We start from the raw sequence: 16,895 nt of genomic DNA on the forward strand, positions 1-16,895 counted from the left end.
TCTCCTGCACTCTGCCACTAAAAGAAATGTTCTGTATAAACTGAGCATGCACTGATTATTCTGTGTGTGTGTGTGTGTGTGTGTGGAAAGGGGGGGGGTATTTATTTATTATTTAGGGAATTTATATCCCATCCTATCTCAACTCCGCAGAAGGACTCAGGACGGCTAACAACCGGCACAGCACAGTGCCCACAACAAGAAAAGCATAAATATACATAATATAATGAAACAGTATAAAAACAATATAAAATATTAAAACACATTGCCGAATTCAGTCATCATCCTAAAAGCACTCCATCATAGTCCATTAAAACCGTAGCTTTGACAGCAAGTCAGTCTAGTCCACAAAGGCCTGATCCCAGAGCTAGGATTTCACTTTTATTTCGGAAAGACAGGAGAGATGAAGCAGATCTGATAATGGAGTATCCCTCAAGAAGGTGAGGTTTACTGTGAGGAAATCTAAACAGGACCACTCCATATTGCAACATTAAGTTGCAAATCAGGCCTGATGCACACCCCAAGCATCCCTATGTTATCACCATGTTTGGGGAAGTCAATTTTGCCCCTAATTACCAAAAGCAATTCCAAATTTTGGGGGAATTGGAGGTATTGAAAGGTATGTACAAACCTTCAATAATAGTAATAATTTTATTGATTAGCCCTTTGGCCATATCAGAATACCAAACCAAACAACCAGACAACATTGTAGTAAGTTTAAAAAAAGGACATTTATAACAATACAGTTAATAAATACAATAAAACAGAATATATGCATCATGTTTCCTTATCACCCCTACCATTTACAGCTCTTCAACAACCTATGATAGTCCAATACAGCCTCACAACCTGTGCAACTTGACCACCCTGTGGTAGATGAAGCAACTTCTTCCAATGAAGACACTGCTTCACAAAAATCAAACCAGTACACCCAAAAGCCAATAATTAATTCTACTCTAGTTGGGACATCTAATGGGATTTAAGCTGATTTTTGTTTTCAAAAACAGTACTGTCCACTTGGATTGGCGGCAACTCTCTTAAGACAAAGGTATTTCCCATTACCTGCTATGCAAACTACTTTACCAGTCTTCAAACAGCACAAATGTTCAGTGTGCAAATCTGCCTATTTCCCTAGCTATTTGCTGATCTCTTGGATTTAATAAGTACAAATGAAATATAAGGGTTATGCTTTTCAAGTCCTTTCCCCTTAGACCTTTTAAACTATCTCATATGAATACATCTCAAAGCTAATTTCACCATTTGAATTATAAAGTCCTGGAGTATGTTACAGAAGGGAATTTATAGATGAATTCCTGACACTATTTATCTTGTCGGTGCCTGTCATGCCTGGAACCACAGTTAAATAAAGGAAGAAATACAACTCATTTTACCTGAGAGATTTTACAGTAAACTATGATTTTCCCCACCCTTCATCTTAATTCTTTGTCAACTCTTGATTTACTGATAGAATGTTGCCTAGCATATGTCAGCATTCTGGCTCAGCATGACCAAGGGCAGCCATCTTACCATACTATGAAAATTATTATGAGAAATATGTTCCAATAGTTAAACCTGATGGAACCAAAGAAGCCAAGTCTCTGAAACTATTTGAATGTCTGGTTTCAACTTTGGGCACATCTACATTGACTATTTAATGTAGTTTGAAGTCAGCTTGATGCATACCATGACCGTTTGTGCAGCACACTTTAAGGGCATTAAACCAAAATAACCAAAGTCAGGGAATGCTGCAAAAGAGAGCTCTTAATGCACATCAGCATACTTTAGTGTAAGCCATATCATATGGTAAAAGTGAACAGGTGTTCCAGTGACCACATGTGCTTTATAGGGGGGGACAGTTGAAAAATATATTGCAGATTCTGGAACTAGTTCAAGGTCAGTCTCTCTGGTGATATAAGCACCATCCAGGCCTCAAACTGGTTCCAGACCTTCTCATCTAAGTACCCACACACTTACATCTCTGCTGGTTTCATACCAACCTAATTGGTCAGAGTAGATGTGCCCTAGGACTCTTCTGAGCAAATGTACAAGGTCCATCCCAATATTCCAAAATACACACATTTCTGGAAATGAAGACATAATGTTCCTCAATACTCAGTCACTCTCACACTCAATATTTCTATCAATTTTGAGAATTTAAATCCATCAAAACACTCTCTCCACATATACCCAGGAAAGAAGGAGTGCAAGAGTGTGTACAAGGCTTGTTTGTTGTTGTTTATTTGTTCAGTCGATTCCAACTCTTTGTGACCTCATGGACCAGCCCATGCCAGAGCTCCCTGTCGGCCGTCACCACCCCCAGCTCCTTCAGAGTCAAGCCAGTCTTAGGCTTGTGCCGAAGGCCAATATCATGAGTGTGCAGAAATATTGGTTTCATGAGTATTGGAAGATGGGGAGATAATATTTCAGCTTCCACTTCAGGCAAAGATATAACTATTAGCACAATCCATGCTCTTACACAAGAGTGAATGATTCCAAAGGGTTTCTTCTCAATTCACATGAAAACAGGACTTACTGCATATTTGAAAGGCTATTTTTACATTTCAGGACTTTTTCTACAAAAAAATCACCAAGGATTTTCTTCCACATTTCATTGTACTTTGCACAAAAAAGCTCTTCTTGATGAAAAACACAGACAGAAAAATTGTTTGCATTTATTTAGATAAGGTGTCTTGGCCTGCCAATCCTCCGTTTTGGGGTCAAAGATGAGAAAATCTGCAAATATGTTTTACAACTTAAATTCCTAGTTTAGTAGAAAACAATAGCTTTTTTGTTTTGTAAAAAAAATTGCCATACAAGAATGTCTTCATTCTTGTATTGAAGCAACCTGCCATGTGCTAAGTCTGCATACAACAACAATTCACAGCTTGCGAGAAGAAATGAATGGAATTTTTAATGTACTCCCTCAAGTGAAAAATGGAAATAATATACTAAAGAATGTATCTGGATCTCACTAGTGGCCATCCAGCCTCTGTTTAAGAACTTCCAAAGAAGGAGACTCCACCACACTCCAGGGCAGAGAGTTCCACTGCTGAACAGCTCTCACAGTCAGGAAGTTCTTCCTCATGTTCAGATGGAATCACCTTTCTTGTCGTTTCACTGCTGAAACTGGTGAACCAACTCTTGTCTGATTTGGTGATGGTTACATGTGCCTCACTTACATCACACATAGACCACAGTTACACACTCTATCCACCTCATCAGATGGCCACCCGCCAGTGGCAATGCTTCACTTCGAAGAGGGGCATGGGGAATCCAACACCCCATGCTCTGCATTGCCCAGATCCATGGGAGGATGATTACATGGGGGGGAAGTGTGAGCATGCGTGAGCTTCCCCCATAGATTTAATGGCAATACAGGAGCTCTCCTGTGTTGCCCTGTTGGTGACATGCACTGCCTCAACCCTCCTTCACTCATGGAGCAGGCACGGCATCATGTGATGGGAGCTGGCTAGCTCCATGGGTGACCTGGGCTAAAATCGGTGCATGCTGTCAATTTTAGCCCAGTGAGATGAGGTTGTATGTTAGCCAAGGAGAGTGTTTGGAAATTTTTGCTGGCATTGGAAAGCTGAAGCCAAACAGCTGATTGGGAGCAAGCAATATGGTACACACAATCCATATTTTTCAACAATTGTATTGCCTTCCAATTAATTTTCAAAGTGCTGGTTTTGACATATTATTACATAGAATCATAGAATCATAGAGTTGGAAGAGACTTCATGGGCCATCCATTCCAACCCCCCTGCCAAGAAGCAGGAATATTGCATTCAAATCACCCCTGACAGATGGCCATCCAGCCTCTGTTTAAGAACTTCCAAAGAAGGAGACTCCACCACACTCCGGGGCAGAGAGTTCCACTGCTGAACAGCTCTCACAGTCAGGAAGTTCTTCCTCATGTTCAGATGGAATCACCTTTCTTGTAGTTTGAAGCCATTGTTCCACGTCCTAGTCTCCAGGGAAGCGGAAAATAAGCTTGCTCCCTCCTCCCTGCGACTTTCCCTCACATATTTATACATGGCTATCATATGTCCTCTCATCCTTCTCTTCTTCAGGCTAAACATGCCCAGCTCCTTAAGCCACTCCTCATAGGGCTTGTTCTCCAGACCCTTGATCATTTTAGTTGCCCTCCTCTAGACACATTCCAGCTTGTCAATATCATAGTTATAATGACGTGGGAACAGATTCTCAGAAAGATTCCCAGAAAGAGCTTGCCTTTTTCTATATGGACATGCAAACATCTTGAGATTTCCTGGAATAGACCTTCTCTTTAGTACAAATTGTAAGGGGACAAAACAGACTGTTATGAGCAGTTGTACTCAAGATTCAGAATTTGCTTTGCTTCTTTTTGACATCAATGCACTATCTGAAAATGTTTTCTTCATTACATCTGTTTTGCTGAACTGATTGATCTCTTTGTTAAAAGGCTTTAATAATATAATGTGGCTAGTGTAGATGTCTAACCCATCCCCATTGCTTTCAATTACTTATTTTGTTGCTTTATTATGACTACTGTTTTAAAATTATGTCGCTGATTGTTTTCAGAATTTTAGTATCATTATGATAGGGGTCATCACAGTTATCATATAGTTGATCTGAGAAAAGCAGGATATAAATTCAGATAATAAAGAAATAACTATAATGATGAAGCCCCCGGTGTCGCAGTGGGTTAAACCCCTGTGCCAGCAGGACTGAAGACCGACAGGTCGCAGGTTCAAATCCGGGGAGAGGCAGATCAGCTCCCTCTATCAGCTCCAGCTCCTCATGCGGGGACATGAGAGAAGCCTCCCACAAGGATGATAAAAACATCACAACATCTGGGCGTCACCTGGGCAACGTCCTTGCAGAGGGCCAATTCTTTCACACCAGAAGCAACCTGCAGTTTCTCAGGACGCTACTGACACAACAAAAAAAAAACTATAATGGTTTTAATCATTTGATATGTGGACAATGCAATATACACATTGCCAGTCTTCCAAACAAACCCACAGTGAAACAACCACACATGCACAATAAAGTCAGTTGGTATGTTAAAATGAATTAATGTAACCATGGGAAATTTCAGCATCACTTATCAGCTTCAGCCAAAAAAGTGGGTGAATCACCAGATTTACCAGAAGAAAGGCAGGAAACACCTATTAAAATATACATATCCTTTAATCAACATTAGTAAACACAAATACTTATTTTAATTTGTCCTTGCTGGCTACTGTACCATGCAAATACACTGTTTTGTTATTAATGAATCAGGCAAGTAATTAAACCAATCATATTCCTATTAGTAACAGGACATGTCTGTGACCAATTAGCTTTTCAAAAAAAAAAACTCTATGAAGAATACATTTAAATACAGAAATACTCAGGATAGCCACATGTGGCAAATCTGGCATATTGACTAGCCTTTTGTCATTTACTAATAAAACAATATTTTTTTCTAGAACAAACAGTGCTTTTTTCTGAGCAAACCAACCACACAACCAACCAACCACACAAATTTATGCAGAACTCCTCCTAAAGTACAAAGATTCTTGTCAGTTCAGGATTCTTCCCACCAGGGTTTTGCAGTAATTGAAATACACATTTTTGACCATTTTAAAATATTATTTCCATGCCTAGAATGGATAATTCTCGACACTCCAGATGTTGTTTGAATGTTATAAAACAGTTATAAAACAGAGTACAGCTTTTATGAGACCTGTGATAGGCAACTGAGATCAGAGATCCTCAAACTAAGGCCCGAGGGCAGGATATTGCCCTCCAAGGTCATTTGTCCGGCCCTTGCTCAGGGTCAACCTAAGTCTGAAATGACTTGAAAGCACACAACAACAACCACCACCACCACAACAATCCTATCTCATCAGCCAAAAACAGTCCCACATTTCCCATTGAAATACTAATATGTTTATATTCATTAAAATTGTTCTTCATTTATTATTGTATTGTTGTTAAGTGTTTTTTTGAACTACAAATAAGATATGTGCAGTGTGCATAAGAATTCATTCAATTTTTTTTTTGAAATTATAATCCAGCCCTCCAACAGTTTGAGGGACTGTGATCTGGCCCTCTGTTTGAAAAGTTTGAGGATCCCTGCACTAGATCATTGCTGAGTGTGCAAATGCACTGGAGTTCTGCTCAAGATGTTCAAAAGAAAATCTAAAATCACCCTATTGCCATCTTCCCAAGTATAGGTGCCCTGTAACAGGCCTTAAGGGGAAAACATGTGGATGACATTAATGTACAGCTGAAAAAATCAGAAAATGCACTAAAAAAGCAAGAACATGATTCTATAGAGCAGCACCAGCAGCACCTAGAAACATACAATACTAAATTTATTTACTCCTATACCATATAACAACTTAGAAATTGAACAGCTGGCACCTCAAATTAGAACATTTTAAAATTAAATCTTAATGAGAAGAATAAAAATCAACAAATAGACTTTTTATATATACAGTATTCCTCTGGTGAGGCATACTGTAAATCAGCTATCTAACAAGGAGTAATAAAGACTGATTTATTTACTACTACACTTCCCGCCACCAGTGATGAGGCAGAATATGGAAATTAATCTTTTGTTCTAAATACACATATAACTCTTAAACCAGGCATGCACACATACCTACAGAAGCATGACTGCAGAATGCATTGAGCTGATGTGTGCTGTCTAAGCCAGCAAGTTACACTGAAAGTTAGAAGGATAAAATAGTAGGCTTTTTTTCTTGTGGCTGCACTGGTTAGTAGAAATGTGCAATCTGTTAAAAATGGTTCAAAATTCATTACAAAACTGAGGGGTGCTGGCGTTTTGTTTCTAAAGTGCTTCTAAAGGATAGTTAGTGAAAAATTTGTTACTATAACAAGAGTAACAAAATTCATTACTATTTCACTATAGTAATTGTGCATAATTACTATAATTGAGGAAATTTAAGGGTATCCTTTCTCCCTCATTTTTAAGGCTTTTGGGTTCAAACTTGCTACAATAATAGAACACATTTACCACTCTTAGCCAACAACATTTCAGAATGTTTTGCTTATCCGTGAAGTTTTGGGGAATTTTCAAAGTTTTTATAAACAACATTTTTAATAATAAAGAAAATGTGTTCCTAGCTTCGAAGTATTATTTCCTGTTTAATTGTGTAGTTTGAAAGTAGTGGTTCTACACTGGGGACTTTGTTTTTTGCAGCAAAAACTTTGTTAAATGGGTAGATGAGGATGTTAACTTGGTGGACTGGATAGAAAAGTGTGCTATAACACAATGTCTCTTGTACAAAGACAAAGTCTTGGCAGTTTAATAAACCTTTGCCATTTTTTTTAAAAAAAGATAGAATCAATTAGGAAATTACATTTATAACCCACTAAAATTATAATTACATTTATAACTATAGTGTGGAAACCTTCAAAGCACCCCCAACAGATGGGCATCCAACCTCTGAGTAGTAATAATAATAATAATAATAATAATAATAATAGAAAACATGTTCCTAGTTTGAAAGTGTTATTTCCTGTTTAGTTGTGTAGTCCTTACTTTAAAAAAAGTAGATCTACTCCAGGAACTTTGTTTTTGCAACAAAATTTTCGTTAACTGGGTGGATGATGATGTTGAATTGGTGAACTGGAGACTACATCATAAACCTACTACATAAGATGTAGTACATATGGCTATTTTGTGTTTATGATAGAACCAATTAGGAAATGACATTTAAAACCCAGGAAGAAAAATCATAATTTACTAGCAGTCCCCTGTCACGCGTTGCTGTGGCCCAGTCTGGTGATCTAGGAAATAAAGTAATGAGAAAGTGTTGGTTTCTAATATATGTAATGTCTTGATGCTTGTAGGTAAACAGTATTTCTTTCTGGGTTTTTTTTGCCAGTGTTGATGTGGACATTGTCTGGTTTGCCTACTCTGGAACATGCAACCTATAATTGTCCTTCTTTAGGGGTCCCTTTCAAATCTATGATACTGCGTGTGTCATATACATGTGTCTGTGTGTGTGAATGGCTGGATGGCCCTTTGTCAGGAGGGCTTTGATTATGTTTTCTTGCCCTGGTGAAGGGAGTTGGACTGGATGGCCTTAAGACAGCATTTCTCAACCTGGGAAGTCAAGACATGGGGGGGGGGGTGTCAGAAGGGTCACCAAAGGGTCACCCAAGGGGGTGTCAGAAGGGTCACCAAAGACCACCAGAAAACACAGTGTTTTCAGTTGGTCATGGGGGTTCTGTGTGTGATGTTTAGCCCAATTCCATCGTTAGTGGGGTTCGGAATGCTCCTTGATTGTAGGTGAACTATAAATCCCAGTAACTACAACTCCCAAATGTCAAGGTCTATTTCCTCCAAACTCCATCTGTGTTTATATTTGGGCATATTGAGTATTTGTGCCAAGTTTGGTGCAGATCCATCATTGTTTGAGTCCACAGTGCTCTCTGGATGTAGGTGAATTATAACTTCCAAACTCAAGGCCAATGCCCACCAAACCCTTCTAGTGTTTTCATGAGAGTCCTGTGTGCCAAGTTTGGTTCAATTCCATTGTTGATGGAGTTCAGAATGCTTTTTGATTGTAGGTGAACTATAAATCCCAGCAACTACAACTCCCAAATGACAAAATCATATTTTTTGAGTGATTGTCACTCCTTGTGTTGTGAGACATTTTGTTGCCAAATTTGGTGTGATTTCATTCATTGGTTCTTTTGTTTTTAAGGTACTCATTATGCACAGAGCATTTATAGATAGATAGATAGATAGATAGATAGATAGATAGATAGATAGATAGATAGATTGGAACTCTGGCTGGCTATGGAGATGCAAATCTCTCTGATGCTGATTAGTGCACTGCATTCTGGGAAATGTATTTTAGGGCAGGGCCTTTTAAATTCTCTGGAATAGGGCTCCCACCTTTCCAAACTACATTTCCCAGAGTTCTGTGCTGTTCCCAGAAAACACTGCTCCCTCTTTTCCCCACTCCTAATGCTGAGACTCCATTGATTTACAGAGGCACTAAAGCAGTTTTTTCCTATTAAGCCAACCTCGAATTAAAATGCAAAATTGCCTCTGACATTTTCCCAATACATCCAGAGTATAAATTAAATGTCAAACATGTTATATCTGAAAAAATAATAAAACACAAGGGTCAAAAGGAATCTGACAATTTGTTCTTCACTGACTGGTCCTTCTCAATGATCCCTAAATTATGAAGCCTAAGAGTCAAGAAGGTGATAGAGTCTAGCTCATCTCCGAATACAGGACCATTCACATTACAGCCCTTGTTCGTGATCTGGCACAGAATGTGTTGCTTATATCTCATTGCACCACCTCATAACTTTATGGGGGTCCAGCTATGTACGTATTAAAGATACGTTATCATGATCTCAACTTTCTAAACTTCAAAGGCAAATATTACTGGGATTCTACAGCAAAAACTACTAAAATATTGTCTATGAAGAGACTATACAAGTCTTGGGTTTCTATATAACCGTGCACTCAAGGGTGCACTGTTAATCAGGACAAACCAGCCTTGGAATCCATTTTATGTCACATTTTGGACAGCTGCCATTAAGTGGATTAAAAATCTTTACTCCTCATTTATAACAGTAATTTATCTCTGAATGTCATCAGTACTAAAAACAAATATTTTCCAACAGTGCAATAAATCATTTTATCACAAAAATCTATGCTCTCAGTTGTTTCTCTTTGAGCTAATAATACAGTTTTCTTTTTTATTTATATTGTATATTAATAAAGAAAATGTATTGATTGGATATTTTTATCTTGTTATGATGCTACAAAGATCATGTAAGAATTAATAACTGGACCATTCTCTTGACAATAAAGCATGATTATGTCATAAGGAAGGGCCACATCATGTCAATCCAGATAATTACAAAGTACTAAGAGGACACTAAGCAAGTACACATCTAAGACTTGGTGGTTCTGAAACTCTCCAGATTGATGAAATAAGATATAGAAGGTTGAAATCTCCTAACACTTAGCTCACAGGTAGGATGATGCTTTTCAAATGCATATAGCCCTATAAATCATATATGTCATCCAAAGGTGATCAGCTTATATCCCAGAGCTCCTGGTGGTGCAATGGGTTAAACCCTTGTGCCGGAAGGACTGAAGACCGACAGGTCGGAGATTCAAATCCCGAGAGAGTGCAGATGAGCTCCCTCTGTCAGCTCCAGCTCTCCATGCGGGGGCATGAGAGAAGTCTCCCACAAGGATGGTAAACATCATAAACATGTGGGCATTCCTGGATAACATCCTTGCAGATGGCCAATTCTCTTTCACCAGAAGCAACTTGCAGTTTTTCAAGTCACTCCTAGCACACACACAAAGCTTACATCCCCATGAATTTTTTAGCATTCATGGAGGGCTGGAAGTAAAAGAACACACATCCTATATAACAAATCGCTTATTATGAAAGGTGGCTTTATCCTACCCAAACCTAAAGACTTTCACAACACATTCAATAGCTGAAGAAGATTCCTGAGTTTCGTAATGGCCATGTGAACTGTGATGTTCTAGTTTTTCAGGTGTGCTTTTGCATGGCCACATTCTTTTTCTGGTTTTGCTTATTGATGATGAAAGTGAAGTGGAGTTGGGATCATAGAGCATCAGTACACAATGGGTAAGAAGAAAATTATGAGTTGTGAAATGCATTACTGTACACTGTTATCTTTAGATCTAGTGAAAGGAAAATTCTTGACACTAGAATCTTACAGCACATTAAAAGCTACTGTTAATATGAATAATAAAGATCTAACACAGACTTGTCAAAATGTCTAAATATCTTGCTGAATTCAAAAGATCTTAGCATGCTAATTAATAATTTTAACTGCTAAATGATGTCCTGAATGAAAGATCCTATTTGGACCATAGTTACCATCAGAAACAGAAATGTCAAATTGCCAGGACGACTCAGGAATGGCTCAGGAAAGGTGATATTGCTTGATACTGCATGGATGAAGTTGTTAAGAAACTTATGAATCAGACATGTGCTGGGTTTTCTGTTTAGAATGGTAGAGGAATTCAGACCTAAGTTGATCCCCTTAGTCAAAGCTAGGCTGTTCTTGGCACAGTTGTGATTTTGAATATATATAATTTTGTTACCATTTGTGTTAAAATGCAAGAAACTGCAGAAAATCATTCCTACTTTTCTGCATTCAAATATTCCAGTATAAATAGATGGTAACAAGTATTGAGATCAGTATCCCAACTTTCTCTGTACACTGATGGGATCCTTTTGACCATCAAGGAAAGGGATGATATAGAAAAAAGATAATTGAAACTACCAACTCCAATGTACCGTGTTAGTGAGTTAATTGGGAGGGAAGTAATTAGAATTAAGAGAGAATCTATCATACTTCCATTATGTAAATCTACAAAGCAGCAATGTGCAGGACACCATGTACCGTAGCACCATTTAAAAATGATGCCAGATAACTAGTAAAAGCATAAGACAAAGTGAGGTTCACTCCCTGTTCTTGCACATACTTTAAACAGAGGATTAAGCCATTTACAATGCAAGCTGATGTGCAAACTAGTTTGAGGGTTATTACAAAAGTATTGAATCTGAAATTTTAAAAACACATCTTTTCTTGTCTCAAAACAGTATCTCTTAGACATTATTAAGTAAACTGTGCACTTCCATTTATTGGCTATGCTTCAAACTGGAATGAAGTCTCAAGTGTGATGCCCCAGGGTTCTGCTCTCCAGCCATTTTTTATTAATGACTTAAATGAAAGGATAGAGAGAGTCCTTATCATCTTTGCAGATGACACGAAACTGAGAGGGAGAAGCTAACACATTAGAATATAGTAACAGAGTTCAAATTGATCAAAATAAACTAGAAAATTGGGTGAAAATAATAAAGTGAAATTCTATAAGGATAGATGCAAAATTATACATTTGGGTCACAAAAGAAATTGCTCAGGTGTAGGAGGGGGGGATACATAACCCAGCAGCAATATGCAAGGAGGACCTTGGGATCATTGTTGTTCATAAGTTGAACATGTGCAAGCAGAGTGATGTTGTAGCTAAAAAAGATGAATGCTTTTTAAACTTGCATTAATACAAGCATAGTTTCTAAACTAAGGGAAGTTATAATCCTCCTTTATTCTTCACTGATCGGGCCCCATCAGGAGTACCTCATTCAGTTCCAGGCACCTCATTTTCAGAAGGATATAGAAAACAAGGATGATAAGAGATATGGAAAACAAAACATATGAAGAAAGGTTGAAGAGGTTGGACATGTTCAGCTGTCACAGAGAGGAGGAGGCAGGCTTGTTCTCTGCTGCTTTAGAGCAGAGGTTCTTAACCTCTGGATTTCCATGTGTTTTGGCCTACAACTTCCAGAAACCCCAGCCAGTGTACCAGCTGTTAGGATTTCTGGGAGGTGAAGGCCAAAACATCTGGAGACCCACAGGTTGAGAACCACTGCTTTAGAGGATAGGACCAGGTTTTATGGTTTGACATTAACAGGAGAGGAGGTAGTTAAATATTAGAAAGAACAGCTTGAGTGGTTTATCAATGGAATCAATTGCCTAGAGAGATCCTAGAGTCTCCAAGTTGACATCTTCAAAAAGAGGCTGCACAACCACCTGCTGGAGATCCTGCATTTTTTGGACTGGATGATCTATGATTTCTCATGTAACTATATCATACTATGGTTATGATAATATAATTTCTTAAGATTTTCTGTGAGAGTTGGAGAACATGGAGAAGTTATCTAAAAGACTCTTCATTTCTAACTATTTCTATACTTTGTCTCTTCTACCCCACAAATGCCTTGCATAAGTGTGCATGTAAACAAGTATAAATTATGTATATATTGAAGACGAAATAGTACTTTGTGGAAGAAACTTTTATTTTACATGAGAATTAACATTTCTGTGCAAAAATATTATTTTCTGTTCAGAAAATGTAATTTTTATAGAATGGTTTATTCTTTGGGCAAACTCCACACATAGTCACATACATATGAATTTTGTGCTGAATACACCTGGAATAGTCTTCAAAAACTTCATTTTTAAAGATTTTCTAATTATGTTTGTTTTGGGAACTAATACAGAAACATCTCTGTTAGTATCTTGCATGTAGGATCACCAAAGAGGGTGGGGAAAGGCAACATCTGGAAGTAGTGTGTGAGTGGAGGTAGATAATCAACTTACTTCAGTTATATCAAAAACCAATTTGAATTTAAATTGAAAAAGAAGAATGGTTCCACTGAGGTAACATCATACAAAGATGCTATTCCAGATATGCATTCTATTTATCAACTCTTCTGCACAGACCATAGGGCAGGGAAGAGCTTTGAGGTGTACGTGCTTCCAATAGCAAATGTTACTACTTACTTGTGCAAGCCACTTCTGATGGATCAAAGTCGGCACGGTAGTAACCATTGCGACAAGTGCAGATTGGAGCAGCTTCTGAAGTGGAGCGACTGTTAGGAGGGCACTGCGTACAGATTCCTGCTCCCTGGCTGGCCTTGAACATCCCTGCAGGGCAAGCTGGAAAGAAGGAAAGATAAAATGTCTAATGATCATCAACTTTCTTCAGTTAGAGACATAGTAAATGTTTCATTGAATTTGACAAGGTTAACTTTTAGAAGTTTAAATTATTATCACAGTCAAGAAGAACATAGCGTTTAGCATTCTTGTATAAATAAAAATAATTAAAAATGAAGTAGTAGAAACCTGGGAAACAGAATAGAACTGATTAGTTTAAAGACTGACTGTGAATTGATTATACAGACCACCAACAACAAAATTTCCTTCATGTCTTGGTTTTTAGGTCTGCTCCTGAGGATATTTTCAGGTGCTGATTCAGAAAATTGCATTGGCTAGACAGCATCATCTCTAGTTTCTTAGATATAGCTATCATCATTTTCTATGGGTGAGCAGTTGGTAACTGGTAGACAGATAGCATGTGTTCTGTCTCTTAAAAAATAGAGTTGATAGGGGAAAACAACTGCAATTTTTTTGTAATCAGCAGGTCAAATATAGTTATAAACATTTGAGGCACCAAAAGTGTGTAGGCTAGTGTTTGATGAGTTTGTAAGTTTTGTACCAGTTGCAAATCACAGTTCTGTTTGCCAGATCTATTCTACAGGTCATTCTGTGACAGAAATGGAAGTACTAATCCATGCAAACTGATAAAAAAGATAATCTCTAGGCTGACAGATATTTTTAACTGCACACTGGGTGGCTTACAGATTTCTACTGTTTAATTATTGGCAGATTGAAGTCTTCACACAGTTGTAAAGTCATACTAAATATCATTAGCAGCTGGAATCTATTTGGACTAATTTGTTAAGTCTTCCTCATTTTTGATTTTGGCACTAGGGGCAAAAGGGGAGGGGAGTGGGGCAAATCTGTCACCCTACGTGGAGCTGGCTCTCAGCAACGCATTTCCCATTACAGGGTTAAGTGTCACCCAAGCACCTAGTCCCAGTGCTGGCTCTATAGGAGCCATGTGGTAAAGCCTCCTATGACAGTTTCACCCCAGTTAAGGGTGGAGCCTCAGCCAATATTATGTAATGGCTGGCATGGGATTCTGTCCTGAAGCCAGGGTAAAAGCATCCTAGGACACTTTGTTAGGTAAGTGTGATGAGGTGCATCCTTCCCTCTTGCCACCATTATAAGACTGCCATATATATTAGTCATTACAATAGTTGGGAAGAGTCGTAAACCATCTGAACTGTTGTCACATGGTTTAGATCTTCTGCATGCAAAGACATATTACTATTCAGTGGTTATGCAAACCAGACACCCACAACCAATCAGAATGAAGAGAATTGTTTAAATGAGAGTAAGCTGTATGATTTTCTGTCCTTAATGGTGTGTCATCCATCATTATGATTTGATGAGACAATTCCATGTCAAGATAATGCCTCTCAACTTTGTTTTAGCTTTATAAATTTATTTCACTTTCGAAGTTTCCTACTCTAATATAGCTATGCAGACAACTGGCTATTATGCAAAGATTTCACACTGGACTTGTGTCAACAGCCCATTTCAGCTGACCCATCTCATTAAGACAGATATTCTGCCTCTGCCCACTCTACATCATTCCACATTAGCATTGTTAAGTCTGAAACCTAGAAACAGCCTTTTCAGAACATTGAATACCAATGGCTTGGCTAAATTCAGCCTGAAAAAAAAAACACTCCTCTGCCAAAAATGCCAATTAAACAGAATAGAGCAATAGTGTTTATGATACAGTTAATTCTATGAGGATTAGATTGAGGCTATAATTGATCTTCTAGGCTATTAGAATTATGATCCTTTGGCCAAGCAGAATCAACCAAATGGCATGGGCCAAATCTCTGATGTAATACAACACTTTTAAAAAAAAAAAAGATATTTATTTCCTGTTGCTCATATTTCTGTTCAGAAAGTTTACAACTAATATAATTTTTGCCTAGATATTATGATGAGGGGGTAAGAGAATATCTGGCAGAGTTCTACTTAACTCTAGCCCTCAGTTGTTCAAATAATTCATTTCAGCTTGCATTTAATATAGTTCCATCATTCATTCAAAATGGCTCTAAACTCAAAACAACAACTTGAAGTGTCTTTTGATTATCTCCTTACAGACTATAGTCAAGGTGAATGTGTTTCTAGGACGCCTCAGAGTTTATTCAACCAGAAGCTAGCAATTAATTCATAAATAGGAAGCCCTCTCTAGCTAGAGTGATAACAATGCTTTAATCCTTGCCGTGCAAGGATTCATTAATCAACTGTTCTCTGTGGCTTGTTATCCTAAATACAAAAAGGATGCAAAGAGAATTTCTTGTTCCAACTTACATGGGAGATATACAGTCCAAAGCTGATTAGTTCTATGTCTGAATTCCCCAGAAGTTTTCCTTGTATTACGTACTATGTAAATGAAAAACAATAGATTGAGGGATTGGGGGGGGGGGGCTATGTGTGGATCTCAAAACTATATTTTTAACTCCCTGTGTAATTCAGTTGATGATAAAATAGGAGCTAGCTTCCAAAAAGTGTAAAAAAGGGAAACTGAATAAAGTGCCAGTCCTCCAGGAAGACAGCTTCTATTTGCTTCAGTCAGAAATTTGGAACTCTTTAATGGAAAGGAAATGAAATGAGAAAATGGGATTTGAAAGACTGGAGAATCCAGTTAAATTTAAAGACACACACGACAGATTTCCAGAACTTTAAATGGTTTATTATATGTCTTTTTGGTCACACTCAGAGGAACAATAGTCTTAGAAGACAAATCATCTAGCTGGTGCTTGTTTTCTGTCAACAGTCAGAATATATTTAGGATAGCATCCTACTAGTAATATACACAATTTGTGTTATGGATGTAGAGTGATTTTTTTTAACAAGGTGCAATCATCAGATGAAGAGCAAGGCTGCATTAACAGCATTATAGGCCCTCAGGCAAAGCAGGACACTGGGGCTTTGCTTACAGAACAGAATAAAAAAGGGGAGAGGGAGAAGAGGAGATAACTTCTGATCAAAGGGGATAGGGCACTTCCCTCTTTTCTCATCAATGGTGCAAATGCATGAGCAAGGACGGCTTGCTTTATGCATTGCATAATATACCCCAGGTCCCATTTTTGCTTTTTCCCCAGACACCCTCCCCCCCCCCCCACACACACACACACATACATCTGGGTGGAGGAGGAGAAAGAAGAAGAAAGATCATAGAAAGATCTATGAAATATCATAGAAGAGAAAAATGTGAAGAAACAAGAAAGGAAGTGAAGTGTACATCTTTATTGCAAGCAATATAAAGAGTGAAATTTCTCTTGTGAGTGTAGACATGTCAACTCTCCCCTACATGTCATAATTTTTCCCTTCTACCAATTTAGTAAGAGATTTGAATGCTGAGGCAGGTGATTGGAGAATGAATGTTAAAT

At 38.0% G+C, this 16,895-nt stretch overlaps 1 protein-coding gene across 2 annotated transcripts in view; it reads right to left on the reverse strand.

The window, feature by feature from the left end:
* EPHB1 (EPH receptor B1) overlaps positions 1–16,895 on the reverse strand; it is a 429,850-nt gene that overhangs the window by 109,451 nt on the left and 303,504 nt on the right. For both annotated transcript variants that reach the window (XM_060768006.2, XM_067465922.1), the window contains exon 4: positions 13,360–13,515. In XM_060768006.2, the coding sequence (XP_060623989.2) occupies positions 13,360–13,515 (156 nt within the window). The remainder of the gene's footprint in view (positions 1–13,359; positions 13,516–16,895) is intronic.

The sequence above is a fragment of the Anolis sagrei genome, chromosome 3 (assembly GCF_037176765.1).
Source record: "Anolis sagrei isolate rAnoSag1 chromosome 3, rAnoSag1.mat, whole genome shotgun sequence".
Taxonomy (NCBI): Eukaryota; Metazoa; Chordata; class Lepidosauria; order Squamata; family Dactyloidae; genus Anolis; species Anolis sagrei.